Source organism: Labrus mixtus, chromosome 12 (assembly GCF_963584025.1).
Source record: "Labrus mixtus chromosome 12, fLabMix1.1, whole genome shotgun sequence".
Lineage (NCBI taxonomy): Eukaryota > Metazoa > Chordata > Actinopteri > Labriformes > Labridae > Labrus > Labrus mixtus.
In genome coordinates, this window is record NC_083623.1 from 8,361,778 (window position 1) to 8,375,349 (window position 13,572).

Below are 13,572 nucleotides of genomic sequence, written 5' to 3' on the forward strand. Positions count from 1 at the left end.
TTTTTTGTGACGGCAAATAAAGGCTGCACATTTTGCTTAAATGTATAGAATCTTTTTTTTAAACACTTAGCAAAAGTTGCAAAACAAAGTAAATATATATTTTGTGCAAATACAAACAATAATCTATAATATATATATATATATATATATATATATATATATATTAGTGTGTGTGCAATTTTATATACATTTTAAAAATCGATGTACCCAATGTGTAAAAACTTTTAGAAACCAAAATTCAAACTTTATGTTGCAAATCCAAACTTTTATAGCAACAACACAAGACCCACGTTCATAGGGCCCAAGTAGCCTAGCGGTTAGTGTGTGCGCCCCATGTACAAGAGGCTTATATCCTCTAGAGCAGGCGGCACAGGTTTGAATGCAACCTGTGGCTCCTTTCCTGCATGTCATCCCCCACTCTCTATCTCTCCCCAGTTTCTGACTTAGTCCACTGCCGTGTCTCTAAAAAAAAGGTATAAAAAGCACAAATATAAATCTTTATAAATACATTTAAAAAAGACTCAGGTTTATGTTTAAATATATTTTTCTCTTCCAATTTTCCTGACAGTACTAAATTTAGGGACTAGGTGGCGCCAGAGACATTTTTTTTTCTCACTGAGCTCTGTCCATGGTGCTGGAAAAACTCAACTTCTCTGTATATCTACATAATTATGATTTCACTATCTGAATACATATGTCACAGTATGTATAGGTTAACCATGCTCCCTTGGCAATACATAATAGGCCTACATCTTCTCCAGCCTTCAGTTTCCCATTCTTTGTATTCCTTCATCCTTGATGTCTCTATGCTATGCTGAAGTCATCCAACTTTTCTGTGTATCAAATAAATCAAACAACACACACAAAGGAAATATACCTGAGGAAGGTCTTGAACGACTGTATATTTTTGTTTTGCCTATTCTTGTTTATGTGGCTCTTATTTATTTTAATCTATTTAATACAGGTTCTGAGAGCATCTGCACTGTTGGGGTTTAGACCCGATCATCATGTCAGCTGTATAGCTTCTGAAGTAGACTAACTTCTATTTATACATTTTATTACATAATTTAAAACCATAGCCAGGCTGCAGTGTCTGTTGTGTGATTGTATTGGTTTAAAGATACAGACATGGCATCATCAGTGTAATTATAATGTCGTCATACTACAGGGACATGTTTATTCCTGTTCCACCTCACCGTGCCCTTTGCCCGCCTCAGCACCATGGTCTGCTACCCAGCTCTGGAACACTCTGCCACCTGACATTCACAACATTGACTCTCTCCCCATCTTCAAATCCAGACTCAAAACCCATCTGTTCAAAATCGCCTACTCACTCTTAACATTTTAAACTGCAATTACACTGTCCTACATTTCATTTCTTTTATTGTGTGCTGATTTTATCCATCGTTGTTTTTCAAATGTTGATTGTTGTACAGTGTCCTTGTGTGTCTTGGAAGGCGCTTATAAATAAAATGCATTATTATTATTATTATTATTATTATTATTATTATGATTCTGGCTATGTGGAATAAGAAAATAAAGAATATCTTATCTAATATTCCTGGTGTAATAATAACTGTTTTTTAATTCAGTAGCCTATTGGTGCGTCAGGAAAAGAGAGGTGGACCTCTGAATATCTGCAGCTAAAACTGAAATGGTTTAATCTAATGTTTGGACCTATACATGCTGGTTATGTCATCCAAAATATTTCAGAATGATTGTGACGTAAGCCAGCCCGAGATGTTACCTGTTAGCCTACCCACCCACGTGCAGCCACACCTGCAGTAATAATTAGCCTCCAGCCGGTTGAGCTGCTTTCTCGCGCACCCTGTTTCACACCAGCAACACAACACATTTCTGTCCATTAGAGTAGGTCTACACCAGCACATTATTTTGATTTGTTTTATTCATTATTTCTGATAAATTATATTAATAATGTCATTGAATTCACTTATGTCGTCGTCTCAACGTGCAGCTTCTACGCAACCAGTTTCTTTCTGCTTCCTTCTCTGCTTTTTGTCGCATTGGATTTAAAGGCAAAGCAGAGTTGAACATAAATCTGAGTTTAGACCCCAAGTGATACATGGTTGCTGCCTTACACACGGTAGCTGTATGGTCCATCGGAAAGGCATGACTTTCGGTGACTCGACAGTGTCCTAGGCTGAATTTAAGATCGACACATCCCGGATAGGAAACCGTCGCACAGTCGGGGACCAAGCTGGAACTCGTCCCCCTGTCCGGCTGATCAGGTAGGATGAAACTGCAGGGTGTCGGAGTCGAGCAGTGTCGTCGGTTGGATAAATCGTATGTCAGAAATGAATCTGCAACCACGAGACGGGGGAGACAATTTTGGGATGAAAATGTGAACGCAAACTTCATTCACCAAACGGGTATTTTAATATTCAAGGCTAATTGAAGACAGGGGCTTGAAGCACGGCCAAGAAATGGAAACATTTCACATCTTGATACATTTGATTTTTTTATTTATTACGGCTTACAATATTTTAAGCAACACGTTTATTAAGTAGCTTAATGATTTGGCGAGTTGGTCATCCTGACACCTGAACCTGACGTGATCTGCGTTGGTCAGTAACAAGTGTGGTGTTAAAAAAAACCCCAGATCATTTTGACACCTATTGCTTCACAAGAATCATATCTACGCCGATGTCTTCTAGAGATTGTGCCGATGTGTTCCAGAAGCGTGTTGTGGTGATTGGTGTATTTGTCTTTTCTTAATAATATTAGTTGTTATAATTTGTTGGGATTTACGATGGAGTTTGGTTGATTTTACGAGGCATCGGCCATGTGTTGTAAATCCAGCTCTGCAAGAGATCCTCAGTGAACGTTGTTGGAAAGGATGTCTGCAAATCTGTGGCTTCTTGTAGTGACACACTGAGGTTGAGTGAAGTTTAAAACATGCTGTGTAACCTGAGTCACTTCATTCATGAGGAGGACAAATCTGACAGCTGTCTGACAGCCAGGTGACACTCCTGGCACATTGACTTTTGTACTGTTCAGTGACAAACCATTATCTTACTGTGTTTGAGAAAATATTTGTAAGATTATTCAACACTCCCTGAGCAATGGTCATGTTTGTTTTGACACGTTGCACTCATTTTGTAGGCTGATTCAGCTCTGAGTTATGATTATCATTGAAGATTTGTATTTTATTCCCTCCTGTCCAGAGACAGCTGGGAGCCTCACAAAACAGAGGGACACAGTGAAGGACACAGGGGTCGCCTGTCCAGATAACCCGCCCTTGCTGGATCATGGGTAACCAACATGGCAAAGACGGCCACAGCACTACAGGTACTAGAAACTGAAAAAAACCCAAGTATTTTACATGTTTCCACATATGATAGAGGGGGGGAAAAAATCTGTTTTTTTGGGGTTGCTGCAGTGAATATGGTCTGTTTTTCACTCATGTTTGAATCGATACCCTTAATTTGTACATACCATAGGACTGACGGTCTATTCTTAGACTATTGTTTCCCTGCTTCGGAGACGGTGTGCTGTGTGTGTTTCTTTTTTTTTTTTAAGTGTCTGTCTTTTCCTTCCTACTCCAGGTGAAATTAAGCTTTTTACACTCAGAAGAAGAAAAATGTTTGAAGTTCTTCTTTGGTTATGCAGACATGTAACAGAGGATCCTTTATTCTGAGAAAAGCTGTGAGGTTGTAACTCCTCTGTGCATCAGAAGAAACAAATCTGTAGAATACAAACATACAGAGTCAACACAAAAGAAGAGAAGTTCAGAGGATTATTGTGTATAACAGTTTCAGATTTTGCTGGCTTTAACACCCTTGAGTTAACAGTGAGTGCAGTGATATTCATTGTGTTCCTTGAATTATGAGAACATGTAATCACAAAGGCCATTCAATATATCCTTCTGATATCTACCTTAAGTACACTAATAGAATACAAAGGCATTTTTGTAACAAAAGTATGACACTAAACCAAGAATAAGAAAATAGTGAGAAAAACATAATCAGAAATATTTTTTTTCAACCAAGTAAAACAAAAATGTTAATTCAAGTTTTTGTGAACAAAGATGATGCTACTGTGTGCGAATGAATTTCTGGTGCTGACTACTGTGCGAACACTGAAATATCACTTGGCAGACAAATAAGGAGATGAGTCAGTTTGGTGTTAAATAAAAAACAGTATCCCAGATGATTCTGTATTTAGCCTCTCTCGTGCCTTCAGCATCCTTCAGATCACAGCCAGCTGTCATTTAGCTCAGCTAATGTGTGAAATTTCCCCTGCGCAGCCTTACTTGCCGTGTTGTGTAGACATTCGGCGTGTTGTTGTTCAGTTAAACTCCAACTTACAGCTGTTCAAAATGCTAGTCCTTGTTTTCCTCTCTTGGCTGTCAGCATGCAGGAAGTATGCTCAGGCTAGAGGATGAGAATAGCTCCCCTGCAGCTGTGGCCCGACAGACTACATCATGATGCTGCTGCTGCTGCTTGCAGGGAAATGATGAGTCTGCAGAATCCTGCAGTACGACGCAAGGGCAAGGAGGATGAAGGAGTAGAAAAAGATCTGAAATGAACAGGTGGAGGACCCTGTAGCATGACGTTTATGTCCATTGCACACCATAAACAGAGTTTAAAAATCACATAAACAGATGATACTCATACTTCTTAGGACATGGAAAAACAAGCAAATAAAATCAACAAATTCACTCTAAATGTCTTTCAAAAATGTATTTCAAAGGTATATGCTTTCATGCATAATACTTGCAGTAAGATGATACATGTAATCGCCTTGTGACTGCAGTGACAGCAGCTGTTTGATAGCAGATAAGGGTGAAATCACCTCTCTTCCTGGATCTTGCCACATGGGGGAACAGTGTGTGAGTATTAGCCTGCCAAGACTTGGAGAGGAGAGATTTTTTTGCTGCATCAGTCAGCCCAGGACGGTAAATAAGCGAGCAGACACTGAGTGCTTACATCTGCATCAAGGAAAAGAAGAGAGAGGCTCTGCAGTTAGCACATTTTTCATCCTATATTAGATGATTTTTCAGGCTTCTCTGATGTCTCTTTTTCTCTCCCTGTCTGTTTTACAAATTATTCCCCCCTCTTAGGCTCTCCCCTAGATTTCTTCCACACGCCTCCCACCACACCCTCAGATTCCGATCTGTCTGCCATGGCCTTGTCCTCTACAGCCGCCTCTAATAAGGCACAGACGCCGTCACCAGCCGGCAGCAGCACCACCCCCTCCTCCACTTCTCCAATTGCAGACTGGACACAGAAGCTGGCTGCTCCCTCAGAATGGGCCGTTATAAGCGAGGACAGCATCACCAGCTCAGAAGCGGCCGTGAGCAATGCAGAAGTGAGGCACACGAAGGCAGAGCTCAGCCCGGGCAGCCCCTCGTCTCTGCATTCGTCCAGAGCATCGCCATCAGGGCAGAGCTGGCAGGATCAGGACAGCGGAGTGGAGCCGCAGGCTGCAGTAGAGAGAGCTGGAGAAGAGATGACCCTGGTTTTACTCAGTCTGATGGAGCACTATAGAGTCTCTCTAGGCCTGAGCACCAACACTGATGTAACCACAGGAGCAGTAGGTAGGTCCTCTATCTGCTATGTTTAATTTTAACTTTATTTTTATCACTGAAATTGCCTGAAAAATATTGACACTAAAGACAAAACAGTGAGAAAAAACAAAACCGAAGAGTGAGATAGTTGACAGAATACCAACAATGACAATAACAAAAATTTATGGCTGGCTGCTGTAGGCTAAGTCAGAGGGGGGAGATACTTCAGAGGAAAAAAAAGTAAAATAATAATGATGGTAATAACTGCACAGAAAAAAGGGAAATGAGAGAATGGAAAGAAATTTGAAGTAATGGAAATGTATAAAGGCATTTATTGTTACTAATGTGTTTGGACTGTATAAAGATGGTCGGGAGAGAAGTGAAGCCAAAATATTTAGAGCGCCCTCTGCTGAAAGACTACAGTAGAGTAGTAAAATAAAATAAAAACATGACAAAAAATGTCTCAAACATGATTTCTGTCATTATAGTAAGTTCTTTTCATGGCGATTTATGTCCCTAGTGTTCACTTTTCTGACAACTTTAAATTTAGTTACTTTATGTGAAAAAGAGCTCATTATCATTATTTACCAGATTAGTAGAGTAAGGAGGAATAGCAAGAGGAATGAAGTGACTACTAATACTGGAGTCTTTAGACTTTATCACTAGAAGTGTCTGCTTCAAACCTACACAAGTTTCTGTTCTGCTGTACACTGTTTTAATTAGCAAAGAAGTGGAGCGTCCATACCCCGGCCCCACCAGCCTGTCCGTTTTACATGACCAGCCAAATATGTTAGTGCCCATTGAGATGGAGATGCATTGTCCATATTTATATGCAGTCTATATGGAGGACAAGGAATATGAAATTAGTAAGATGATTAAAAAAAGTGAGGTTATTTGGTGATAATATTTGAAACAACTTCCCATTCTAACGTCAGTTTACTGTGGGCGTCCATAATTTTCCAAGCAGATGATCAGGGTACGTATGGAATTACGTAATACCAATTTAGAACTATGGAGTAGATTGCAGCTTCTTACCACGCTTGTTTGATGAATACCTATATTCTCCCAGCTCTATGCCTCCCTTGATAGCCCAGGATTTCTATACCAAAATTGCCATTTTCAAGCCTTAACTGGGGAAACCCTGATGACATCAGAATGACACTTACCAGGCTTAAAAGCACCCTCCACAACTAAATAAGAACAGGTATCACAGGAAAGTTATTGCTGTTGTCATAATCTTGAATCCTTTTTTACTCAACTTTGTGTTCAACTTGTGTTTGACTCTTCTCCAAGAGCTGCTCAGGCGCCTGATATCAGAAAAGGATGACCTGGTTGATGAGGTGGACGCACTGAGAGAGACACTCAGGGTGAGTTGAAACTGAAGTTCCAATGATAATGATAACTAATTTATATTTTTAATATTAATTATTTTTTAGTGACTTTTTATTTTTCATTTTATTCCTAACTATATAAGAATTCTTCTGATATGTCACTGCAGGCTAATTATTCTAATAGCCAACGTTGTTCTAAGAGAGCATTAAGAGTTATATTAAGAACATTGTTTCACAGTTTTCTCATCTTTTTTTGTCTTTGTTTTGTCCTCTGTGACAGACAGAGAGGCTGGAGTGGCGTCAGTTCCAGAGTGACCTGCAGGTAGCAGTGTCTGTGGCCGACCGGCTGCGTGCTGAGTCGGAGCAGGCCATGGAATTGCTTCAGGAAAGCCACAGGGCTGTGAAGGAGCAGCTGGATCAGGCCCTCAGCAGACAGCAGGAAAAGGAGCAAGAGCTGGAGATTCTGAGAGCTGAGCAGAGAGACGTTCGCCTCAAACTGACTGAACTCTCAAAGCAGCAGCAACAGGAGTGGGCCGAGCTTAAAGCCCTGAGGAACACCAGCAGAGTGAAAGATGTGGCAAACTGTGACAAACAGGCTGAAAGACAAGACTCTGATGAGGGGCAGGGGGGGGAAATACAAAAAGTAAAAGAGGAAAATCGCAGGGGAGATAAAGACGAGGTGGAAGCTAAAAACATTGAAAAGAAAGAGGAGAACGGAACAGATAAAGAGTTGGATGCTAAAGTTGTTGATCAAGATCTTGAGGAGGCAAACGAATCAGGGAGCGAGCTGCTGAAAGGGAAAGGAGTTGCGGAGGGATACCTTCGCAGTTTGGCTGTGCAGGAAAAGAGGAAAGACGAGGGACGTGGGCAGAAGGATCCAAGGAGGATTGTTATGTTGTCTGAAAGATCTTGGTGAGTCTATATGAAAGTTCACACTCACAGACACAACTATAAATAGATAGCTAAAAAAACATTTTTTTAAAATGTCTTCCAGGAGTCTCTCTCGTCTCCCGCTCCCATGTGACCCTTCCAGTGAAAATGGGACCCCCAAAAAGACAAGCTCAACATTGCCTCTATCCAAGGTATAACAGTTTTTAAAGTTATTTTAAAAGGTTATTTAATTTAGCTTGATTACATGGACAAATACCTCAATGATTAGCGAGGGGAAAACCAAAGAAGGCATTGGCAGAACCAAAACATCTTGTCATTTCTAACTTTTTCCAGAAAGAAGAGCTTCCGAACCGAAGAAGGATGGACCGTGTTTTTCATAGGCAGGACAGCTGGTCCAGCTTTTACACAGGTGAGCTTAAATGTAAATATTTAAATGGCCTTTATGTTGTTTGAAAGCTTAGTCAGAAACTGTGTTGCAATTGCAGAGTCTTTCTTTGTCTCTCAGGAAAACAGGATGAGGACCAAAGCTCAGATTCTACCAGGTAAGTAACTAAATGGCTTTTTCTTATTTGACTCAGACAGGCTACATTTCAATACCCCCCCCCCCCTATATTTTAATTAGTTCAACAGAAAAGGATTAAGCGTGTCCTGTATTTCAAATGCATTAGGGAGATTAAAAAAAAACATGATATCCTACTACGTTCATGTCGTTATGCAGTAATCAAGCCACCATGCTCCTTTGGCACATCCGCTAAATTGTATTTAAACTTTTTACATTGTATATCACTTTTTAAACCTTATTTGTCGTTTTACTTTTCTTAGCGTCTTAACTTTATTTTGAAAACTTGCAACTCTGTTTAAGTCATTATCAAACATTTTCTCGCCCTCTTAGACCTCAGGATGGTTTCAGCGCTCTGTTGAGGCGTTATGGCGGCTCCAGAAGAAACTCCCTGCTGCGCTGGTGCCAGAGTCGTACCCAGGGTTATAAGGTGAGGGGAAGGTTATTTTTCATATTGAGGGAAATCAAGGAAATTAAGTTAAAATCAGGGTGGTCAAAAAAAAAAATTAATGACTATGTATTGTCTTTATTCTGTATGTTTTTATGGCAGAATATTGAGATCACAAACTTCAGCAGCAGCTGGGAGGACGGCTTGGCGTTCTGTGCAGTTTATCACACGTTTTTACCAAATCGCATCCCGTATGACACCCTCAACCTGGTGGACAAGGTAAATTGGAATTTAAATTGTAATAAGTGCATTTAAAAAATACTTTTGAAAAAGGCACAAGTGAATAAATGAATATAACGGCTATCCAGACACAAATATTGATAATTTTTCATTTTGCTAAATTATTCCTACAAGTTAACAATGATTTCTAGTGACTCAAGAATCCATCATTTACATCAAACTTAGCCTCCAGTGTGTTTCACCAAAAGTACCTCATGCTATTGAGGTGGCTGTGGCTCAGTGATAGTTTGTTGTCTCTCAACCTGATGAGCGGGGGTTTGATCCCCAGCTCCTGCAGGCACATGTCAAAGTGTCTTTGGGAAAGACACTGAGCCCCAAATTAGTCCTGCTGCTGAATGTGTATGAATGGGATTATTTATACTGATGGACACTATACTAAGCAGCCTCTGCCATCAGTGTGTGAACGTGGTATTATGGGGTGAATGTGACATTTGGTTTAAAAAGAGTTTGAGTAATGAAGACAACTAGAAAAGCACGATACAAGCTCAAGTCTGTTTACCTTTTATTGATCAATTCTTCATATTTCCAAAACATTTCAGTCCTCAGATTGTGTTTCATCTGATGGTCTAAGGAATGAAAGATATTTGGTAACAGTGAAGAAAAGTGATTTTGATGTTTTACCAGAATTACAAATTCACACTTGATTATAGAAAAAAGTTTTGACTCAGATTTCTCTTTCAGAAAGAAAATCTCGACCTGGCTTTTAAGACAGGAGAGAGTGTAGGAATCACAGCTACACTGGTGAGTTATTCACGAGATTACCTTCTGATGTTTGGTTCTATTCTAATAAGCCTATTCAGAAATGTCATTAAAACTCCCTGGCACCGACGGACTGTTCGTCTAATATGATCTCTCCCTGTTTACTTTGTATCAGACAGTTGAGGAGATGCTGAAATCGGACGGGCCAGACTGGCAGAAGGTCCTGGGTTATGTTGAAAACATTTTCCGCCACTTTGAGATGTGAGCTCGGTCTATCTCTTCTTTCTTCTCAGCCTGTTGCAACTGAAGGACTGAAACAGTGTTCAACACTAGAGGGAGCTCTCCACATAATGAACTCAGCCAGGATTGAAAATGTAAGCAATATTCGATTTTATGACATGGTTTTTATGTATCACACACAAACAGGATTGTTTTCTGACGCCCAGATGGAAGAAACTGCACCTTGTAGTCATCTTATTGTCTACATACCATCTGTTCAGATCCAAAAAGCTGCTGGGTAATAAGGTACAAGACACAAGAAGAATCAGCACAAGTACAGAATATGAGTTCCTTTCACATTTGTTACAAGGTGCAGGGTGCACTGGTTTTGCACTGTTTGCCTTCTTTTTAATAAATAAGGAGCACTTTAGGAACATGTTTGTTTTTGTATAGATGTTTAAGAATATGGGGCACTTTATTTGTCTTTACTTACCGTGCAAGTTTTATCATGAACCTCTTCTGCTATGATGTCTGCATGCACCTTAACTTAAAGCCCACTGAACAAAGGATGGAGAGAGGCCTGATCCCAGATTTTATATATGAGACTAGGGATCTTTTAACTTTATATTTTGCTGCACCTGTCTAAGGAAGATAAAATCATTACAGAAATGTATATATGTACATGTGTTAGCGCTTCAGATTTTTTTTTAAAACATTGTAAACATATGAGTATGTTGTTGCTAAAGCCTTATTGCAATAATAAAGTTATGTATATATGCAAGTTATTGTTTTCTTTACCACACCATTACTACACAAGAGTTTCACGTAAAATCTTTTAATACAAGACAAAATAATGACATTTTATACATTTGACAGCATATAAAAATGGTTTAATGATAAAAAAAAAAAGGCATTAAAGGAATTGTTTAAGGTTGAATGACGTAAGAGTATGGTCAAAGTGTAACATGTAACGAATAAATATGAAAACATTAAAAAAGCAATAATTTAACAAGTCTGCAAGAATGCTCTGAATAAAATAAATTGACTGACTTTCTTGGAACGTTTTAGTGTTTTGAGTATTTTTCTATTAGTTCCTCAAGAAAAGTAATGTAACTGACAAATTAAAAAGGAATAACAGTACTTAAATGTTGATCCCTAAAGCATTACTTGAAAAGTAACCTTGCAGTTGAACAATTGAGTGAATGTAAATATTTCCTATGAAGCTGGAATGGCGCCTCCTATAGGAGGTGTTGACAGCGGCGGCAGGAGGAGAGACTTCAATTTAGCTGACATGGCTGCAATTTCAGGGTCCTGAGTTTCATACATCTTCACCAATCTGGCAAATTTTAGGACACCTGTAAGTGGAGCGCCGAGATCATTATGAGGAAGATGTGTCATCTGCTCTGAAACACCGAGGTTGATTTTTGCCACCCTCAGGTTCTCATACATAATTTTATAACAGCGTGGTAAGGCCTGAATAAAACACTCATGCCCTCATGTAGTAAATCCAAATTTGTGAATGTGCCCAAAATACTTTTGGGCGTCTATCTCTGAAGTTAATCTCTACTCGAGGGGTAGAAAATGCTGCGTTATGCTTACCTTCTCCTTCGTTGTTGAAGCCGTACGCTTTGATGACCTCTTGTTGAATCTGAGTGGCCACAGGGAGCACAAGCTGCAGCATCTTTCCCATGTCGTTGCAGGCACTTTCTCGAGCCTCCTCCATCCTCGCTGCATTATCTGGTACCGAGAAAGCCTGGATCACCTCACTCAGTACCACTGTAACATAAACAAAGTGTTAACAGTTTCAAGGCTTCTAAGGCAGGGATGTCTGAGATAAAGGTTTTCATGCAGTTTAATTATATGAAATCTAGCTTTGTCACCTCTGGTCTGCTCAACAGTCAGGGTGGGCTGCTGTGCTGGAGCTGAGGCCATGTCTGCAGAGAAAATAGGAAATTTTTCATTTCATTTATTATACAGGAAAGTTTAAAAGTAACATACATTAAGTTACAGTTTAACGGGCCTGACTCAGTTTAAAAAACTGGTTTCCAGCAGGTTCCTGTTCTGCAAAACATGAAACATAAACCACAGTCATGACACATCAAGACAATGTGTACTGAGATATTTACAGTAACACTAACAGGACAGAACAAAAGCTTTTTTTTAAACTGTTAAAGGCTGTTGATTATCTAACCCCAAACATTAACTAGTTTCTAGTAGGGCTGGAAAATATATCGAGTTTTTAAGATATATCGATATATTTTCAAACAAGATATATGGTAAGACAATATCGTTAATATCGATATAGTTTATGTTGCATTAAAATAACGTTGTAGAGGTGCCAGGTCACCTTTTTCTCATCTCACTGATGATGACTGACTGTCTGTCCCTCTTAACCCTGCTCCTCCTCTCTCTCTTTTTTATTGTATTTAAGGAACATTTTTATTTTATAATATTACTTTTTTAATTCACAACCAGGTAGTTTATTTTTCCACGTGTTTTCACTGTTAATAAAATACATATAGATATATATTGAGTATCACCATTCAGCTAAACAATATCAAGATATGAGTTTTGGTCCGTATCGCCCAGCCCTAGTTTTTATTTACTGTTTTAATTTGCTTCTTTGCTATGATAAACCTGAAACACTGATTTTGTTTCATGCTTGGTAGGTTTTGCATATTACAGTTAAAGTGTTTTTTTTTTCTTTATTGTTTTGGAACATTGTTTTTTTTTTTTTTTTAAAAAGCATTCAAACTTCAGACGTAATTTTAAACTCCCAAATAAATAATAAAGGGAATTTTATTTTATTTATCGAGAATTTTATCGGCAATAGTTAGAATAGCCTACCCTTCTTTTCCACTTTATATAAGAGATTCAGGGGTACATTCTGATATAGGCAACTGTACCTTGATCATTTATGCACAAACAGATGTCATTGTGTGATTTAAGATTTGTACAGTGTGGTTGGTTGCAGGTTTTGTAGGAATAATGGTGCAATAATGCAAAAGTTGAACCATTAAACATCAGTAATATGCTCTCTGTCGTTTAAAACCACCTGAAATCAGTGCAGGATAACATTAACTAACATGTAACACGATGAAACAGCAACATAAAACAAGAGCTATGATGGAGGAATTATGTTTTTAAATCGATTAAGGTTTCGAGGTTTGAAACATCGTCGAGAGCTTAAAAAAAAAAAACGTAAAGCGACGTTGTTTTTTTAAACTCAGGGCCAACGTTAGGTTACCAATAGCAACAACAGATAAAAAACAAAGATGCGTTAATCCATTAACAACTTAAAATGAACGTGTAAAGGTTTAAACACTCACCAGCAATGAAATAACCTAGCTAGTGGCAGACCTGTATTTTCTTTGCCAGAAAACCACCACACCCTTTTACGACAGTTAGAAGCTTGTTTTGCGACAGGACTTCCTCCTTTCTGTCCAACGCGGATGTAAAAGGTAAACAGAAGCTGTGCTGAGCTAGTAGCGCCGTGAAATCTCACCAAAATGTAGTTTAAGTGGGAGTGGAAGTTAAGGACAGTGCGTGGAAACGTATTATACATCGTTTAAGGGTTTAACAAGACAAAGCTGCCATCAAGAAGTTTTTAAATAGTTGTACTAGGAGGTTTTTTTTTTTTTGCCACGTACGCTTA

The 13,572-nt window shown here is 39.0% G+C and overlaps 2 protein-coding genes across 3 annotated transcripts; one reads left to right on the top strand and one right to left on the bottom strand.

The window, feature by feature from the left end:
* The first annotated feature begins 1,799 nt into the window (after window positions 1-1,799).
* On the top strand, window positions 1,800-10,698 carry LOC132984801 (cytospin-A-like). Its single transcript, XM_061051779.1, has 13 exons — window positions 1,800-2,249; window positions 3,186-3,309; window positions 5,084-5,560; window positions 6,824-6,897; window positions 7,142-7,773; window positions 7,856-7,943; window positions 8,086-8,161; window positions 8,258-8,294; window positions 8,645-8,741; window positions 8,862-8,978; window positions 9,681-9,740; window positions 9,874-9,959; window positions 10,125-10,698. Exons 2-13 carry the CDS (start codon window positions 3,270-3,272, stop codon window positions 10,135-10,137), a joined length of 1,797 nt encoding a protein of 598 aa, XP_060907762.1. The 5' UTR covers window positions 1,800-2,249; window positions 3,186-3,269; the 3' UTR covers window positions 10,138-10,698.
* On the bottom strand, window positions 10,633-13,333 carry grcc10 (gene rich cluster, C10 gene). Of its 2 annotated transcripts, none has more exons than XM_061051788.1 (4): window positions 13,247-13,333; window positions 11,798-11,851; window positions 11,517-11,693; window positions 10,633-11,272 (listed from the first exon to the last, which is right to left on the bottom strand). In XM_061051788.1, the coding sequence occupies exons 2-4, from the start codon at window positions 11,847-11,849 to the stop codon at window positions 11,133-11,135; spliced, it is 369 nt and encodes a 122-aa protein (XP_060907771.1). In that variant the 5' UTR covers window positions 11,850-11,851; window positions 13,247-13,333; the 3' UTR covers window positions 10,633-11,132. The 2 variants fall into 2 exon arrangements, with proteins under 2 accessions (XP_060907771.1, XP_060907769.1); XM_061051786.1 differs by lacking the exon at window positions 13,247-13,333 and adding an exon at window positions 11,943-12,243.
* Window positions 13,334-13,572: the final 239 nt, after the last annotated feature.